The sequence below is a fragment of the Chiloscyllium punctatum genome, chromosome 15, assembly GCF_047496795.1.
Source record: "Chiloscyllium punctatum isolate Juve2018m chromosome 15, sChiPun1.3, whole genome shotgun sequence".
Classification (NCBI taxonomy): domain Eukaryota; kingdom Metazoa; phylum Chordata; class Chondrichthyes; order Orectolobiformes; family Hemiscylliidae; genus Chiloscyllium; species Chiloscyllium punctatum.
This window is the reverse complement of record NC_092753.1, coordinates 79232281-79249794: the sequence shown is the minus strand read 5'-3', so window position 1 is coordinate 79249794 and position 17514 is coordinate 79232281. Positions and strand designations below refer to the sequence as shown.

At 42.0% G+C, this 17514-nt stretch overlaps 1 protein-coding gene across 10 annotated transcripts in view; it reads left to right on the top strand.

Annotated features, from left to right (window-relative positions):
- LOC140486433 (potassium voltage-gated channel subfamily E member 2-like) overlaps window positions 1-17514 on the top strand; it is an 82989-nt gene that overhangs the window by 61532 nt on the left and 3943 nt on the right. For all 10 annotated transcript variants that reach the window (XM_072585565.1, XM_072585559.1, XM_072585557.1 and 7 more), the window contains 2 exons: window positions 13485-13571; window positions 14760-14885. In XM_072585565.1, coding sequence (XP_072441666.1) covers window positions 14854-14885 — 32 coding nt within the window. In that variant the 5' untranslated portion in view covers window positions 13485-13571; window positions 14760-14853. The remainder of the gene's footprint in view (window positions 1-13484; window positions 13572-14759; window positions 14886-17514) is intronic.

Below are 17514 nucleotides of genomic sequence, written 5' to 3'. Positions count from 1 at the left end.
ATGACAGGAGCCTGAAAGATTGATGTGGGAGAAGTGGGTTTTGGCTAATGGAGCAGTGGCAATTTTTCTGGGTAAAGTGGGATCTGACCCAATGGGACAGTCTCCACCTGAACCATGCTGGGGATGGTGTTCTTACCAACTACATACATGGGAAGTTGAGAGAATATTAAACTAAGTACTGGAGGCAAGGGGTCAAATTTGGGACGATGTAGGAAATTCAAGAGTAGTCATGACCAAACAAAAAGATATTGATCCAAATATCTGAGATAAATGACTGTGACAGGAAGATATGGAGACTATGAATTTGAGACTCAACTAACAGATAAGACTAGAATTAACAAAGACAGTAAAGGAGAAAAACTAAAGGCTCTGTATCTACTGAACTTATGCAACATATGAAAGAAATCAGCGTGCAAACAGAAAGAAAGAAATACAATCTAGAAGCCATTACAGAGACCTGATAAACTGGACTATAACCCAAATACTGAAGAATACAGGACATTTAGGAATGAAATCAACTAGGAGAAAGTGAGGACTGCAGATGCTGGAGATCAGAGCTGAAAAATGTGTTGCTGGAAAAGCGCAGCAGGTCAGGCAGCATCAACGGAGAAGGAGAATCGACGTTTCGGCCATTTAGGAAAGAAAGGAAACTCGGAAAGGTAGAGGATTGCTCTGATAGTTAAAGATGGTAATAGCGCAATAGAGAGGGATGACTTAAATTCAACCAAAATTTGGAAACCATTTGGGAGAAATGAGGAACGATAAAGGCAAGAGGTCACTTGTGGGAATTGTCTACAGTAACAGTAACCACTACTTTTCCTGAGATCCTTCCTCCCTTCCATTTCCTGATTCATCCCTGCTTCTGGGATGTTACATGTGTCCTCTATAGTGAAGCCTGATGAAGAATACCTGCTTAATTCATCTGTAATTTCCTTATTTTTCATGGTTAATTCTCCAGCCTCACTTTTTGTGGGATCAAATTCACTTTGTTAACTCTTCATTTTTAAATATTTATGAAATCTCTCCCTGTCTGTTCTTATATTTCTAGCTAACTTTGTTTGTAATCTTAGTTTTTCTTGCAAAGACTACATATATTAGTTTTCTGCATTTTTGATTGTGGACTGAAATGGAAAAAAGACTATTTTAAAAACCAAGGATTGTGGAAGAGATAATGGCACTTTTTAAAAGCAGGTTGCTGACACTCATTATAGGTACTGTTTACACTGCTGCTTGCAAAAGCAACAGGGGTTTGAGGGTGGGGGTGGAGGTACACAAGATAACTGCAGTTGAGCTGGAGTCAGAAGGTATGTACAAGTACAGATCCAGCTATGAACACGTAGCTGATTGGTCTGGAGAAACATGGCCAGTCATCGATGCCAAAGACCTTCTGTCTTTCAACAAGGTTGCTGAGCAGCTTGTGGGTATGAGCATGATACACAGGAGACTTTAGATCCATCGAAAGTGCAGTGCTGTCTTTTCTCTGCAGTCAAAAGCATCTGAAGCCAATAGACAATAGACAATAGGTGCAGGAGTAGGCCATTCTGCCTTTCAAGCCAGCACCACCATTCATTATGATCCATGGCTGATCATCCTCAATCAGTATCCTGTTCCTGCCTTATCCTCATAACCCTTAATTCCACTATCCTTAAGAGCTCCATCCAACGCTTTCTTGAAAGTATCCAGAGATTTGGCCTCCACAACCTTCTGGGGCAGAGCATTCCATACACCCACCACTCTCTGGATGAAGAAGTTTCTCCTCAACTCTGTTCTAAGTGGCCTACCCCTTATTTTTAAACGGTGTCCTCTGGTTCGGGACTCACCCATCTGCGGAAACATGCTTCCTGCCTTCAGAGTGTCCAATCCTTTAATAATCTTATATGTCTCAATCAGATCCCCTCTCAGCCTTCTGAACTCAAGGGTATACAAGCCCAGTCGCTCCACTCTTTCAGCGTAAGATAGTCCCACCATTCCGGGAATTGACCTCGTGAACCTACGCTGCACTCCCTCAATAGCCAGAATGTCTTTCCTCAAATTTGGAGACCAAAACTGCACACAATATTCCAAGTACAGTCTCACCAGGGCCCTGTACAGCTGCAGAAGGAAGTCAGTTTATTTTCCCTCATCAGTTGCTGTAAGCTGTAGCTTTTAACCAATAAGTCAGAGGCTTTATACGTTGGAACCAGTTTTTCTGTGCCAGTGAAATATCTGGGGAAGAGAGATCGAGGAACAGTATGTCCTTGAAAGACAAAAGTATTGTATCAGCAAACCCTGTGGTTAGGGACCATTAAATTGCCCTCCCAGCCTTTCACTCCCATAACGCCTATGTTTGTTTTTGTCTGTCTATGTCCATCTCTTTTTGTGTGGGCGGAGGAGATTTATAAAGCTGATTTTAGCTTGTAGAATTACCGTACCTACTCGAGTAACAGTCACATTTTTTTGACTACATTTGAAGGTTAAATTTATGGGGTCAGGAATTACATGGATACTACTTTCCAGGAGCTGAAATTCATGCCTGACAAAATTCATACCGTACTATTAGCATAAGTCCAACTGATCTGCAAACAAATGAGAAAAAAAAATTATGGTAGTTCTGAAAACCTGGAGGGGAACTCGACAGCCAGCGGACAGGAATACGAAGAGCAGAGCAGAATAACCGGCAGACTGGAAACTGGAGCGGGACGTGATGGCCAGCACACTGACTCAAACATTAATCGGTTATCTGAGAAGAACTAGGGTTGACGTTTACACAAGGTATATAGAAAATTCCTGGTTATTTGACCGAAAATATAGGGGGTCGACTTTTACGTGAGATAGACTATTACTTGAGCTGTATTTCTGATGAAGGGCTTTTGCTCCTCCGATACTGCTTGACCTGCTGTGCTTTTCCAGCACCACTCTAATCTAGACCCTGGTTTCCAGCATCTGCAGTCATTGTTTTTACCTATATGTCAACAGTGTAATAATGATTTACCAGTGACTAGACTATTTATTTGTAATAAATAGTTATTCTTGTTAAGTTCAGAAACTTGGTCACTACTTTCTATTAATCTGGAACTGAAAAAGATAGGTAAATTGGGAAATGTTGCCGACTTTGATAAAATCTTTTTGTGATGACTGGAATGCGTGAGGTTTGATTTCAAATATATACCCTAGTGTATTATAACATTCCTTCCTTATTAGTTTTTTTAATGTCAGTCTTTACTTTTTTTAATATTCTGTCCAATGTTAAGACCCAACACCCATCTTTGCTTAATTATATGCTATTGTTCTTTAAGCTTGATACTACCTTTAATTTCTTTTAATTAACAATGGATCGCAGGTTCCCTCATTGGAATTTCTCATTAGAATGCATCTAATTTTTGTAATCTCAAATATTTATTGAAACATCAGCCACTGCATCTCCTAATCTTTTTTATAGATTTTCTATTAGATTTAGATTTTATTGTCACATGCACTTAAGTCTGAAAGTACAGGAGTACACTGAAAAGTATATAATGTCACCACACAAGGCGCCATCTTAGGTACAAGTACCGAGGTACAGAATCAAAAGAACCAGGTAGAAAGAAAGAACAAAGTTAAAAGTTAAACATTGCAGTAATTCTTTGTATTAAGTAGAAAAATAAAGAAATAGAGCTAAAAGTCAAACACTATGGGTTGATCAGAAGTGCGTGGCCATGCTGGGACTACACTTCCTATAGGTACTTAATCTCCTCCTCTTTGCCATACTTTACCCACACAGTCTGTTCCAGGAGCAGCACACTGGGCCTACCACACTACCACTGAAGTAACCGCTGCCTCTGTCGATCCACTTGGATTATTGATTCGGGCCTAGCATGTTGCCGCAGTGGACTGCCGTCGACCACAGATGTTGCCCTGCTGTTGAAAGCCATTAACCACTGCCACAGCCTCAAGTCCTACGCTGGGCCCAACAACATCAGAGATGTTGCTGGTTGGCTTTTGCTATCTTTGCTTTTATGTCCTCATAATTACCTTTTTTTAATTTGAAAATAATCGTCTTGGCTCCATCCCCCTCCCTCAAACTATGTCCAATTTAATCATATTATGATCACTATAACCAAGAGATGTCTTCACTATGGACTCACTATTTAATCCCATCCCTTTGCACAACACAAGGTCTAGTATGTTCTACTCACTGGTTGACTAAGAATGAGCTGTTCTAAGAAATTATCTCAAAGCATTCTTGGAACTCTGCTTTCAGGGTAACTTGGCCCATCTAATTTTTCTAACCTATATTTGGAATAAAACCACAAGTATTTTTGCTGTACCTTTGCGAAAGTTCCTATTATATTTTCCTTTATACACCAACAAACTGAGTGGCAACTGTTAGGAGATTGTATATAAATCCCACAACTGATTGATAAACTTTATCATTTTCGTTACCTCTAGCTTTATCTGCTGATTAACTCTTAGATTTGTACTCTCTATCCCTTCCTATCACAGTTGGTTCATCATTTCCTCATTAGTACATTTCTCTCTTGCCTTCTATCTACTCTTTGATTCATCACATATTCCCATATTTGATTCATTGCTCTCACTATTTAGATTAAAGTCCTCTTCACTTCCCTAGAAATGCAACTCTGTCCCATACTAACCTCAGCATAGTTCAGATGGAGCCCATCTCAAAGGCTCAGATCCCACTTCCCACAGTGCAGATGTGAGTACCCCATTTCATCCACTACTCTCACACCAGGCTCTGAGCTGTGCATTCATTTCTCTTATTTATTCAATCCAGTTCACATATGACAGGTAATAATCCAGAGATTATGGCACAGAATCACATAGCAAGGAAATAGGCCCTTCTGTTCTACTTGTAGAAGGTATGATCTAGTTGGTCGATGAAGGAATGAATCCGGTTGGTAGCTGGAAGGGAGGGTTGATCAGAGAATTGGGAGGGAGGGGGAGGAGCTGGAAAGGGAGTCAGGGGATGGGAAGGGAGGTTATTTGAAATTGGAGAACTCAATGTTGAGTCTTTCTGGCTGTCGGCTGCCTAGGCAGAAGATCGGGTGTTGTTCCTCCAATTTGTGGTCTGCTTCACTGTGGCAATGGAGGAGGCTGAGGATGGTCATGTCAGAATGGGAGTGGGAAGGCGAATTAAAATGAGCAGTGACCAAGAGGTCAGGTCAGCTCCTGTAGGCCAAGCTGAGATGCTTGGCGAAACATGCCCTGAGTTTATGTTTGGTCTCCCTGATGTAGAGAAGACCACATCGAGACTACCAGACTCAAAATTGGGTTCTCCAATTTCAAATTATCTCCCTAACCATCTCTCAACTCCCTTCCCAGCCCCTCCCTTCCATTCCTCTGACTGACCCTTTCTTCCAGCTACCAACCGGATTCATTCCTTCCACTGACCAACCAGATCGTACCCTCCACCTGTGTTCACCAATCCCCATCTTATCACCCTGCTATCCCCGCCTTTATCTGCAGCTCCTTTTACACCCACTCCCAGTCCTGAAGAAGGGTTTCACCCGAAATGTTGACTTTTACACTCCCTGATGCTGCCTGGCTTGCTGTGTTTTTCCAGCCTGCTGCTGATCTACCTTGGATTCCAGCATCTGCAGTTTTTTTGTCTCTAGTAGTTTAAAGGACCAGGCTATGTTCAAATCGCTAATACAGCAGCATGTGGACTTGAAATTCATTTATTTAATGTTTTAATAATCTGGAATTGAGAGCATGTTTTAGTCAGGGTGAACACATTAATGTTGTTGATCGTTGCAGAAACCCATGAATATCCTTCAGTGAAGGAAATCTGCCATCCTTACTTGGTTTGGCCTACATGTGATTTAAGACCCACAGCAATTTGGTTTACTCTTAATCCTGCTCTGAGGTGGGCACTCAGTTTATGTCAAGAGCAATTAGGGATGGGCAACATATACTGAGCATATACAATGACATAATAAAATGAAACATAGCACCAGTTCCTCAGAGTATTCAATTTAGTACTGTTTGAAAAGAGGCAACTTTTAAATAATTCATTGGATGAGGGCTGTTGAGGGTCAACCACATTGCTGTGGGTTGGGGCCACATGGAGGCCAGACCAAGTAAGGATGGCAGCTTCCGCTCCGAAAGGATATTAGTGAACCAGATGTGTTTTCCTCCAACAATGGATTTACAAACATCATTAGACTCTTAATAACATATTTATATCTAACTCAAACTCCCACCATCTGCCAGGGTAGGATTTGAACCCAGGTGCCCAGAACATTTTCAGGCTAGTGATAATACCACTAGACCATCACCTTCCACTCAGTTCAGCTTTCCAAATGCTACAAGGTGATGATCCTATGTTTCAAATGAGCCTAACTCCTGGCCGTCAGACTGATGTAAAAACCAGTGGCCAGGTTTCAAATCAATGCAAAGGAGCTTGAAAAATTTCTGGGGCCCAAACATTTCTTGCTTTAACATATCAACCAGTAGGAGGAGGCTGACCCGTTCAATACTGGGAGGTGAGAATCAGGGCAATGAATGTGTGGCATGAAAATGGGCAATTATAGACTTGCAAGAATGTGGATATTGCTTCCATGGGTTGGTTGAGAAAAATAACATAGATACATTAAGGGCAAGTATACGAAGAATATGCAGTCAGAAAAGTTGGGTGGGAGCAGAAGCACTATATGAATATGTTAAGCAAAATGGCCTGCTTCAGTGTCGTAAATTCTATGCAATTGTTATCTGCTGTAGAACTGAAGAATCTTCATAGAAAAATGTAACCTTATAAGGAGTTGAGAACTGGTCATTCAAGGACTCTTTCCATTCTGGCTCTGATCCCATATAGCTCCTGATTTCTGTCATGCAAATTACAAAGGGTCATTCCTTACACTTTTGGCATCGCTGTATTTCCTTTCAGTGTGGTTTAGGAGCTGGCATGGACCATGCAGCCAGCTCATGTGAAAATGTGTTTATGATGCCCTTATGAAACTTTATACAATTGTATAAGTTTGCCAAAGTGTTCAATTTAGGTCCAGGCTGAAAGGGTGGCAAATTCTGAAAGGCACCATTTTATGCCATATGTGAGCCATTTACATTGCATTTACATAGTGCAGAGCTGAGGGGTCTCATTAGTTTCTGTATTTGTTCCCTGGTCCTGGCGCAGGCTTCCACCTCAGGCTATATATGTTGAATATCATCCCCTAACAAGAGTGCCAGGACATGCCAACAGGGTAACTCTCCATGTGCCCACCTTGGCAACCCTCCTTTTCCATCCATCAAAAAGTACACCCATGGCTCCATTACCCACCTCCACATTTTATTTGCTGGTCACTTTACTTTTGTTATGTATTATTTTCAGACCACATGTAACCTTAGTACTGACAGTCCAAAAAAGTGCTTTTCAGAAGTCAGCCAAAGCATTCTGATCATATACAACAATAACTAGTGCTTATAGAACATCTTTAACATAATGAAACATCCTGTGGGTGGCTTGTATGACAAGACACATTAGAAGATAACTGGACCAGATGAGCAAAAGGTTGATGAAAGAGGCAGATTTTAAGGAGGGCCTAATAGGAGGAAAACAAGGAAGAAGAATGAAGAGATGAGTGGAAGTCATTCTTAAAGCTTGGGTTATAGGCAACTGAAGGTACCACAGCCAGTGGTGGACAAATTAAAACAGAGAATGCAAAAAAGGTGAAAATTACAGAGGGGCATATATATCTTGGGAAGGTTATGAGGCTAGAGGAGGTTACATAGACACAGCAGTTTTGACCATGATGGATTTGGAATCAAAGATGAAAATTTTCAAATGAAGCTGTTGTTTGACTTGGAACCAGTGCATGCCAGCAAGCAAAGGGTGATGGGGCATTGACTTACTATGAATGAAGACTTGGTAGGAGAGCTTTGATCAGCATCAATGTTGGAGATTGGGGTGTATTGGAGCAGCTGAATCTAGAGATGTTACAATCAGCCACCCCCACTGAGGTTGCTGTCTTTGTTATAGTTCCACACAGGATGATCCATATCCTTAAAAGTCTGTGTGATGTTGCTGTAGCTTGCAAAAATATATTTTGTCCTGGTTTCTTTTAAGAGAGGGATTGAACAAGAGGTGGTAATGTAAATAGCTTGTGAGGCCTTGGGTACTTTTTTAAAATTTGGAACAATTGAAGCAGCCAGGATGGATGTGGCCAGCTCTCACAGACCAGAAGTTCTTTTTTTTTTAACTTTTAGATTCAGCAGAAGCTGCGAGAGTTTTGAGGAAGAAAAAGCTATTTTTTTCCTTCTCTCTAGAAGCTGGGTTTCTCTTTTTGCTGCAGGCACTGCATGTGAGAAAATCTGATTTCTGAATTGGCCTTTTTGCCAAGGGGTGTGTTTATGGGATATTACTATATTAGGGTCAAGATTAGGGTGGTTTTGGAAATGCACAACTGGTCAGGCAGCATCCGAGGAGCAGGAAAATCGACGTTTTGGGCAGGAGCCCTTGATCAGGATTTCTGATGAAGGGCTCCTGCCCAAAACGTCGATTTTCCTGCTCCTCGGATGCTGCCTGACCAGTTGTGCATTTCCAAAACCACTCTAATCTTGACTCTAATCTCCAGCATCTGCAGTCCTCACTTTTACCCTGTTACTATATTGGGACAGTTAATTAGTAATAGTTACTATTATTCAGTTAAATTCTCAAATTGAGTTAAGTTGTTCTAAATTTTGTTTGGTTATATTTTAGCTATAGTGTTTGAATAAATTGTGTTTTGCTTGACGCCAAGTAATTTGATCAGTTGAATCACATCTGGAACACAGCACTTTACATTTGTCTTTCAAATAAGTAAAAGTTAAGGTCTAGGCTAACTTCTTAAAATATTTTGAGGGGTTTCTGGTTGGGTCCATAACACCTGGCTGAGGAGGGATGAGCCGACTCCTCTTTATTCATCCATCACCTTGGTTGGTTGCACAACGAGTAATTTACAAAGGATCTCTCCACTTATATTATAAATAAATTCATAATGATTTTATGTTTGAAAAGAAACCAAATTACCCAAGATTTCTTGAATTAACAATAGAGAGTGTTTACTAATTTCTAAATGCTAAACTGATGCAACACATATAGATTAGAAATCAGAGAGGTGTCCAAAAGGTTGAAATTTTTTTTTTAAGGATGCACAAATTAGTCTCTGAAATCTTCGTGAAGAGTAGATAGTTGAACTTTGCAGCTGTTGCAGTGGAGGTTCCAGGTAACATACTAACACCGCCATCCGCCATGACCAGAGCCTCCAAGCCTTCCGTTTCTTCCTCTCCCGACATCCCCAACAGTACCCTTCCACTGACACACTGATTCGTTTGGCTGAACTGGTCCTCACCCTTAACAATATCTCCTTTGAATCCTCCCACCTCCTCCAGACCAAAGGAGTAGCCATGAGCACCCGTATGTGCCCCAGCTATGCCTGTCTCTTTGTCGGCTACGTAGAACAGTCCACCTTCTGTAGTTACACTGGCACCACTCCCCACCTCTTCCTCCCCTACATTGATGACTGCATAGCACCACGTTGTGCTCCTGTGAGGAGGTTGCGCAGTTCATCAACTTCACCAGCACATTACATCCCAACCTTAAATGTACCTGGACCATCTCTGACACCTCCCTCCCCTTCCTGGACCACTCCATCTCCATTAATGATGACTGATTTAAGCATTGGCATTTTTTACAAACCCATCGACTCCCACAGCTACCTGGATTACACCTCTTCCCACCCTAACTCCTGCAAAAATGCTATCCCGTATTCCCAATTCTTCCGCCTCTGCCGTATCTGCTCCCAGGAGGACCAGTTCCACCACAGAACACACCAGATGGCCTCCTTATTTAAAGACTGCAATTTCCCTTCCCATGTGGTTGAAGATGCCCTCCAACGCATCTCATCCACATCCCGCTCCTCCGCCCTCAAACCCCACCCCTCCAACCATAACAAAGACACAACCCCCCTGGTGCTCACCTTCCACCCTACCAACCTTCGCATAAACCACATCATCTGCTGAAAATACCGCCACCTCCAAATGGACCCCACCACCAGAGATATATTTCCCACTCCACCCCTTTCAGCTTTTCGCAAAGACCATTCCCTCTGTGACTACCTGGTCAGGTCCACAACCCCCAACAACCCACCCTCCCCAGCCACTGCAGGAATTGCAAAACCTGCGCCCACACCTCCGTCCTCACCTCCATCCAAGACCACAAAAATGCCTTCCACATCCATCAAAGCTTTACCTGCACATCCACCAATGTAATTTATTGTATCCGTTGCTCCTAATGCGGTCTCCTCTACATTGGGGAGACTGGACGTCTTCTCGCAGAGCGCTTTAGGGAATATCTCTGGGACACCCCACCGCCTCGTGGCCCAACATTTCAACTCCCCCTCCCACTCTGCCGAGGACATGCAGGTCCTGGGCCTCTTCCACTGCCACTTCCTCACCACCTGATGCCTGGAGGAAGAACGCCTCATCTTCCGCCTTGGAACACTTCAACCCCAGGGCATCAATGTGAACTTTACCAGATTCCTCATTTCCCCTTCCCCCACCTCACCCCAGTTCCAAACTTCCAGCTCAGCACCAGCCTCATGACCTGTCCTACCTACCAATCTTCCTTCCCAACTATCCACTCCACCCTCCTCTCTGACCTATCACCTTGAAACTCCCCATCTACCATTTGTACTCTTTGCTACCTTCCCCCAACCTCCTTTCTGACCAATCACCATCATCTCCACCCCCATCCACCTATTGTACTCTTTGCTACCTTCTCCCCAGCCCTACCCCCCTCCCATTTATCTCTCCACCCTGGAGGCTCCCTACCTTCATTCCTGATGAAGGGCTTTTTCCCAAAATGTCAATTTTCCTGCTCCTCGGATGCTGCCTGACCTGCTGTGCCTTTCCAACACCACTCTAATCTAAACAGCTGAACAAATGGTTTTCAGGATTCTTGTTTTTGTGTACTTTGTCCTGATTCCTTTTTAAACTGATTTGCAGCATTTCAAATGACAGAGGTTCTCCTTTTACAAGAAAAAGTAGGATGATTGAGGGATTGCTCTTTGACTGTGACCTTCATAACATGCTAACACTTCTAGTCATAGAGATGTACAGCCCTTTGGTCCAACCCGTACATGCCGACCAGATATCCCAACCCAATCTAGTCCCACCTGTCAGCACCCGGCCCATATCCCTCCAAACCCTTCCTATTCATATACCCATCTAAATGCCTCTTAAATGTTGCAATTGTACCAGCCTCCACCACTTCCTCTGGCAGCTCATTCCATACACGTACCACCCTCTGTGAAAAAGTTGCCCCGTCGATCTCTTTTATATCTTTCCCCTCTCACCCTAAACCTATGTCCTCTAGTTCTGGAGTCCCCGACTCCAGGGAAAAGACTTTGCCTCTTTACCCTATCCATGCCCCTCATAATTTTGCAAACCTCTATAAGGTCACCCCTCAGCCACTCCAGGGAAAACAGCCCCAGTCTGTTCAGCATCTCCCTACAGCTCAAATCCTCCAACCCTGGCAACATCCTTGTAAATCTTTTCTGAACCCTTTCAAGTTTCACAACATCTTTCCGATAGGAAGTAGACCAGAACTGCACACATATTCCAACAGTGGCCTAACCAATGTCCTGTACAGCCGCAACACGACCTCCCAACTCCTGTACTCAATACTCTGACCAATAAAGGAAAGCATACCAAACACCTTCTTCACTATCCTATCTACCTGTGACTCCACTTTCAAGGAGCAATGAACCTGTACTCCAAGGTCTCTTTGTTCAGCAACACTCCCCAGGACCTTACTATGAAGTGTATAAGTCCTGCTAAGATTTGCTTTCCCAAAATACAGCACCTCGCATTTATCTGAATTAAACTCCATCTGCCACTTCTCAGCCCATGGCCCATTTGGTCAAGATCCTGTTGTAATCTGAGGTAACCCTCTTTGCTGTCCATTACACCTCCAAATTTGGTGTCACCTGCAAACATACTAACTGTACCTCTTATGCTCACATCCAAATCATTTATGTAAATGTCAAAAAGTAGAGGACCCAACACTGATCCTTGTGGCACTCCACTGGTCACAGGCCTCCAGTCTGAAAAACAACCCTCCACCACCACCCTCTGTTTTTGAGCCAGTTGAAGCCAGTCTGGTATTTAAGAGATTGTTCGATCCCACTCGTACACTCCAGTAGAGTTGAAGCTTGATTTTTAATCCTTGTTCTTGTACATTCTTCAAAAGGAAAAACATCATGTTTCTGCAGTTTGGGACACCAACTACACAAAGTGGATTGCTTTTGAATGTGGAGTCATCAACCCTGCTTTATCTTTATATTTATCACAGTACAATCTGTTTGAAGTTTCTTTGACATCTTTAGGTGCTACATTTTATCAATACAAACACTTTTTTTTAACACTTGCAGTTATTGTCTGTGTAGCAGTTCTCTTGTGAAAAAAATACATTTTGGAATTAAGAGCTAAAAATGTCCATAGTACTTTGGGGTTATAACCCTTGGTTATGGTAGGGTTTTAGCAGCATATGATCTGAGACGGCGGGAGGGGGTGGCGAGGTGTTAGGGCAAGGATATCATTGACGATGAGCTGGTTCAGGAGTAATGGACACTCTTTAAACTATATCTTTCTTTATTTTTCTTATTCTTAAAATATTCAAAATGGCACTGAAACATGGCGGGACATAGTATATTTTACTGTTTTTCTCACTGAAAAATACATACCACAATAATAGCTTTCAGTCATTCAATGTCAGGCACTATAAGGATCTAATACATGGTCTTAGTGATGAAACAAAGATGAGATCAAAAGCTTACTCTAGGCTTAACTGTGATACCAAGTTTGTAAAGAGAATGGCTTAAACTCAGACTGTTACCGGGGATATGGGCAGAAACTAGCTATAGAAATTAGAGAATAGAGATTGGAATGGGGACAGAAAACAACTTCATCAGTGTTCTCAATACTTAATTGGTCTTTATCATTTATCACAAAGGTGATGCAATGGCAACACCACTGGACGAGAGATCCAGCTGCCTGGACTAATTGTTGTATTATTATAAGGTTCTACACACAAAAAAACTTGAAAGTTAAAGTTTTGCTGAGCTTAATCGAATAGCATTTTCAAAGAGTTAATACAGGTATGCTGGGTGAGTGGCCAGCAACTGCACTGAACATTTTATGATTCTAGATATGCACTGCATCTGAATAACAATCAGGGCTGGCTGATGCTCCCACCCCCCCCTCCACCACCCCTCCAATCTCCTTAGTGAAGTCATACTGAGGCCAAGATGAGAGGCCAACTAACTCAGTAAAGAAGACAAGGATGAGTCTAAGCCTCTTTGTTCTCCATGGCTCAGCAGCAAACAAGGTGGTGTATTTGCTTATTAGAGCTTGTGTAATATTTGATAAAACAGTTGGCAGCGGATTAGACATAACTAAGATATGTTTATCATGCAGTAAGTAATTTTTGATTTGTTTATAAATGAGTTTATCAATCCCTCTCATTCAAGGTTTCAAGGTTACTTGCTGGAACAGGTCACTTATATACGACAACAATTTTGATATTGCTTCTGATTTTAAGCTTCTAGGTCTTCCTGGTAAGTAGCTGTTTCAGTAATGAGTGAATATCACTTATATTTTCTTGATTAATTGTAAAATCTACACAGATTTTTACATGAGAAAAAAGTTATGTCTATTACACCTTTCATTATATTTATTTTCCTTGTTAATTTTATGGTTATTATTTAATTCCTTTTGAGATAATTTTTTTTTGATTTTAACAAAATCAAAACTCAACAAGCACCATGTCTGTAATCTCAGTGTTAAGCTATTACTAAAACTGCCGAGTAAACAGGATGTTGTACCATATTGTACAGTCACTATATAACTCCCGGCTATCATACAGTTTTATTACTTTATTATTTGGAAAAAAAATTGTACTCTGAATAAACTAATAGGTCTGTTTAGGTCTTCATAAATGTTTAGACCAAGGGTGTTAAAACAACAGTCAGTGGGTTATAATATCTCGCTCCAAACCCTTACAGTAAAGCCCAGGGAATTGAATTGCCATTTATGCTTTAATTTCCTACTGGCTAGTTTGTTCTTTTACAATTCTATTTATCTTAATGCTGCTTTTTAAATTATGGATACACTATACATTAGAAAATCATGTTCAGCACACTTTAATTGGAATGCTGTAAAAATGCTAATAAAGCAACTCTCATGATATCAGGACATTCCGTAACCTTTCGCAGACCATTAAATTCTTTCAAAGTGGAGTTGTTGCAGTGTAGAACAGAGTGGCCTGTAACTTATACATTTCCGTGCTACATTAACAGCAGATGTAAGTGACCAATCTTATTCAATGATGGTGGTTGAAGGTTAGTACTTGCCAGGATGCCAGCAGAGTATTCCTCTACCGTTCCATGAACTGTGACATGGAATCTTCTATATTTACTGCAATGAAATGGCGGAGCCTCAATTTAACAGCTCGTCTGACAATTTGATGAATGTGACACTTCTTCCAAACTGCACTGAAGTGATATGCTCAATTAAATGCTTGTGTTTATCATTTTGCGCTTTATCCTCCAATCTTTTGATTCAAAGGAAAGAGTGCTCCTGCATGCTGAATAGAACATATAGTCTTTTAGTCTTCACTTAGACGAGCACAAAATCTCTTCCTACGCAGGACCACAGATTTTATTTGACAAACCTCTTTCTCATTGAGGAAGCCTGGCTTCTGATGTCAGTGTTAAATGTTGTTTCATTTTATTTGTTCTGTATAGGTGACCCTTTCAAAAGTGGGGAGAGAAAGTTGGAGTAAAGATGGTTTTGGTTTAGTACCCAAACCATCCTTATCAGAAACAGGAGGAGGACAGCATGGATAGGACAAAGGTGTCAGCTGAGGAAATGTAAGTGATGGTCATTCTCAATGATTCTGGGAGTAATTGTGTGGGTCTGAGTTACACTACTAGGAAGCTCCTTGTACTAAATGATCCCAGTCAGAGGACTGGCAAGGAAACCATAGTAACTGTGTTCCTGGGATGTGAATGAGTTCAATTAGTCAGGGTTCGCACTCTGAGCAGAGTCATAGAGTCATAGAGATGTACAGCACGGAAACAGACCCTTCGGTCCAACTCGTCCATGCCGACCAGATATCCCACCCCAATTTGGTCCCACCTGCCAGCCCCTGGCCCATATCTTTCCAAACCCTTCCTATGCATATACCCATCCAAATGCCTCTTAAATGTTCAATTGTACCAGCCTCCACCACTTCCTCTGGCAGCTCATTCCATACATGTACCACCCTCTGTGTGAAAAAGTTGCCCCTTAGGTCTCTTTTATATCTTTCCCCTCTTACCCGAAACCTATGCCCTCTAGTTCTGGACTCCCCCACCCCAGGGAAAAGAATTTGTCTATTTATCCTACCCATGCCCCTCGTGATTTTATAAACCTCTATAAGGTCACCTCTCAGCCTTCGACGCTCCAGGGAAAATAGCCCTAGTCTAGTCAACCTCGGCCCTGTAGTTCAAATCCTCCAACCCTGACAACATCCTTGTAAATCTTATCTGAACCCTTTCAGGTTTCACAACATTCTTCTGATAAGAAGGAGACCAGAATTGCACGCAATATTCCAAATGTGGCCTAATCAATGTCCTGTACAGTCACAACATGACCTCCCAACTCCTGTACTCAATACTCTGACCAATAAAGGAAAGCATACCAAATGCCTTCTTCACTATCCTATCTACCTGCAACTCCACTTTCAAGGAGCTATGAATCTGCACTCCAAGGTCTCTTTGTTCAGCAATACCCCTGAGGACCTTACCATGAAGTGCATAAGTCCAGCTAAGATTTGCTTTCCCAAAATGCAGCACCTCACATTTATTTAAATTAAATTCCATCTGCCACTTCTCAGCCCATTGACCATCTGATCAAGACCCCATTGCAATCTGAGGTAACTTTCTTCGCTGTCCACTACACCTCCAATTTTGGTGTCATCTGCAAACTTACTAACTATATCTCTTATGCCCACATCCAAATCATTTATATAAATGATGAAAAGTAGTGGACCCAGCACCGATCCTTGTGAGACTCCACCTGGTCACAGGCATCCAGTCTGAAAAACAACCCTCCCTCACCACCCTCTATCTTTTACCTTTAAATTTATAATGCGCCAAAGGTTAGTGAGTTTTGGGAATATTTGTAGCTCAGGTTGAGGTTCTGGATATAGGTTTGCTCGCTGAGCTGGAAGGTTCATTTTCAGACATTTTGTCACCCTACTAGGTAACTTCTTCAGTGACCCTCTGGCCAAAGTATTGCGGATGATTCCTGCTTTCTATTAATATGTTTGAATTTCTTTGGGTGTGTAATGTCACTTCCTATTGTGATGTCATTTCCTGTGGCGATGTAATTTCCTGTTCTTTTTCTCAGGCGGTGGTAAATTGGGTCCAAATCAGTGTGTTTGTTGATAGAGCTCTGGTTGGAATGCCATGCTTCTAGGACTTCTCTGTTTGGCTTGTCCTAGGCTGGTTGTGTTGTCACAGTCGAAGTGGTGTCCTTCCTCATCTGTATGCAAGCATTTTAGTGAGAGGGTCATGTTGTTTTGTGGCTAGTTGATGTTTATGTATCCTGGTGGCTAGTTTTCCACCTGTTTGTCTAAAATTCACAAACCAGGAGTCCACCTCAGAACCATAGTCTCGATACCTGGAACACCAACTTACAGATTGGCTAAGGAGCTACACCAAAGACTAAAACACTTAGTAGAAGACTCACGCCACTCCATCCACTCCACCCAAGAATTTCTGAAGACCATGAAAGACACAAAGACAGAAGAGAATGAAATAATGGTCTACTTTGATGTAACAGCCCTGATCACATCAATCAACATCAACCTAGCCAAGGAAACACTGACTACACTACTAGAAGACCCAAAGACACATACACCAAACACCACTAACTTCATCAGCAAGGACAGTATTGTCAGGCTAGTGGACCTATGCCTTACCACCCACTCAACCTTCAATAACAAAACCTACAGATAAACCAATGGAACACCCATGGGATCTCCGATATCAGGGTTCTTAGTAGAGACAGTAATACAGATATTCAAACAAATAGCTCTGCCAACCACCCAGCCCAAACTTTTGGGTCTGTTACGTGGATGACATCTTTGTCATCACTAAATGAAACAAGTTAGGGGAAACCTTCAAGACCATCAATAGTATCCTTATTGGCATAAAACTCACTAAAGGGGAGGAAAACAACAACAAACTGCCATTCCTAGATGTCACAGTAGAGCGAACAGCCAATGGGCAACTTCAAACCAGCATCTACAGGAAGACAACATATATTGAACTACAGAAGCAATCATCCCAACACCCACAAAGGAAGCTGCATTAGAACATTATTTCAACGAGCCACCACACACTGCAGTACAGAGGAACTACGCAAAGCAGAGGAAAATCACCTAACCAGTGTATTCAAAAAGAATGGGTCCCCAATGAACACAGTCGACAGATCTCTCAGCAACTAACACAA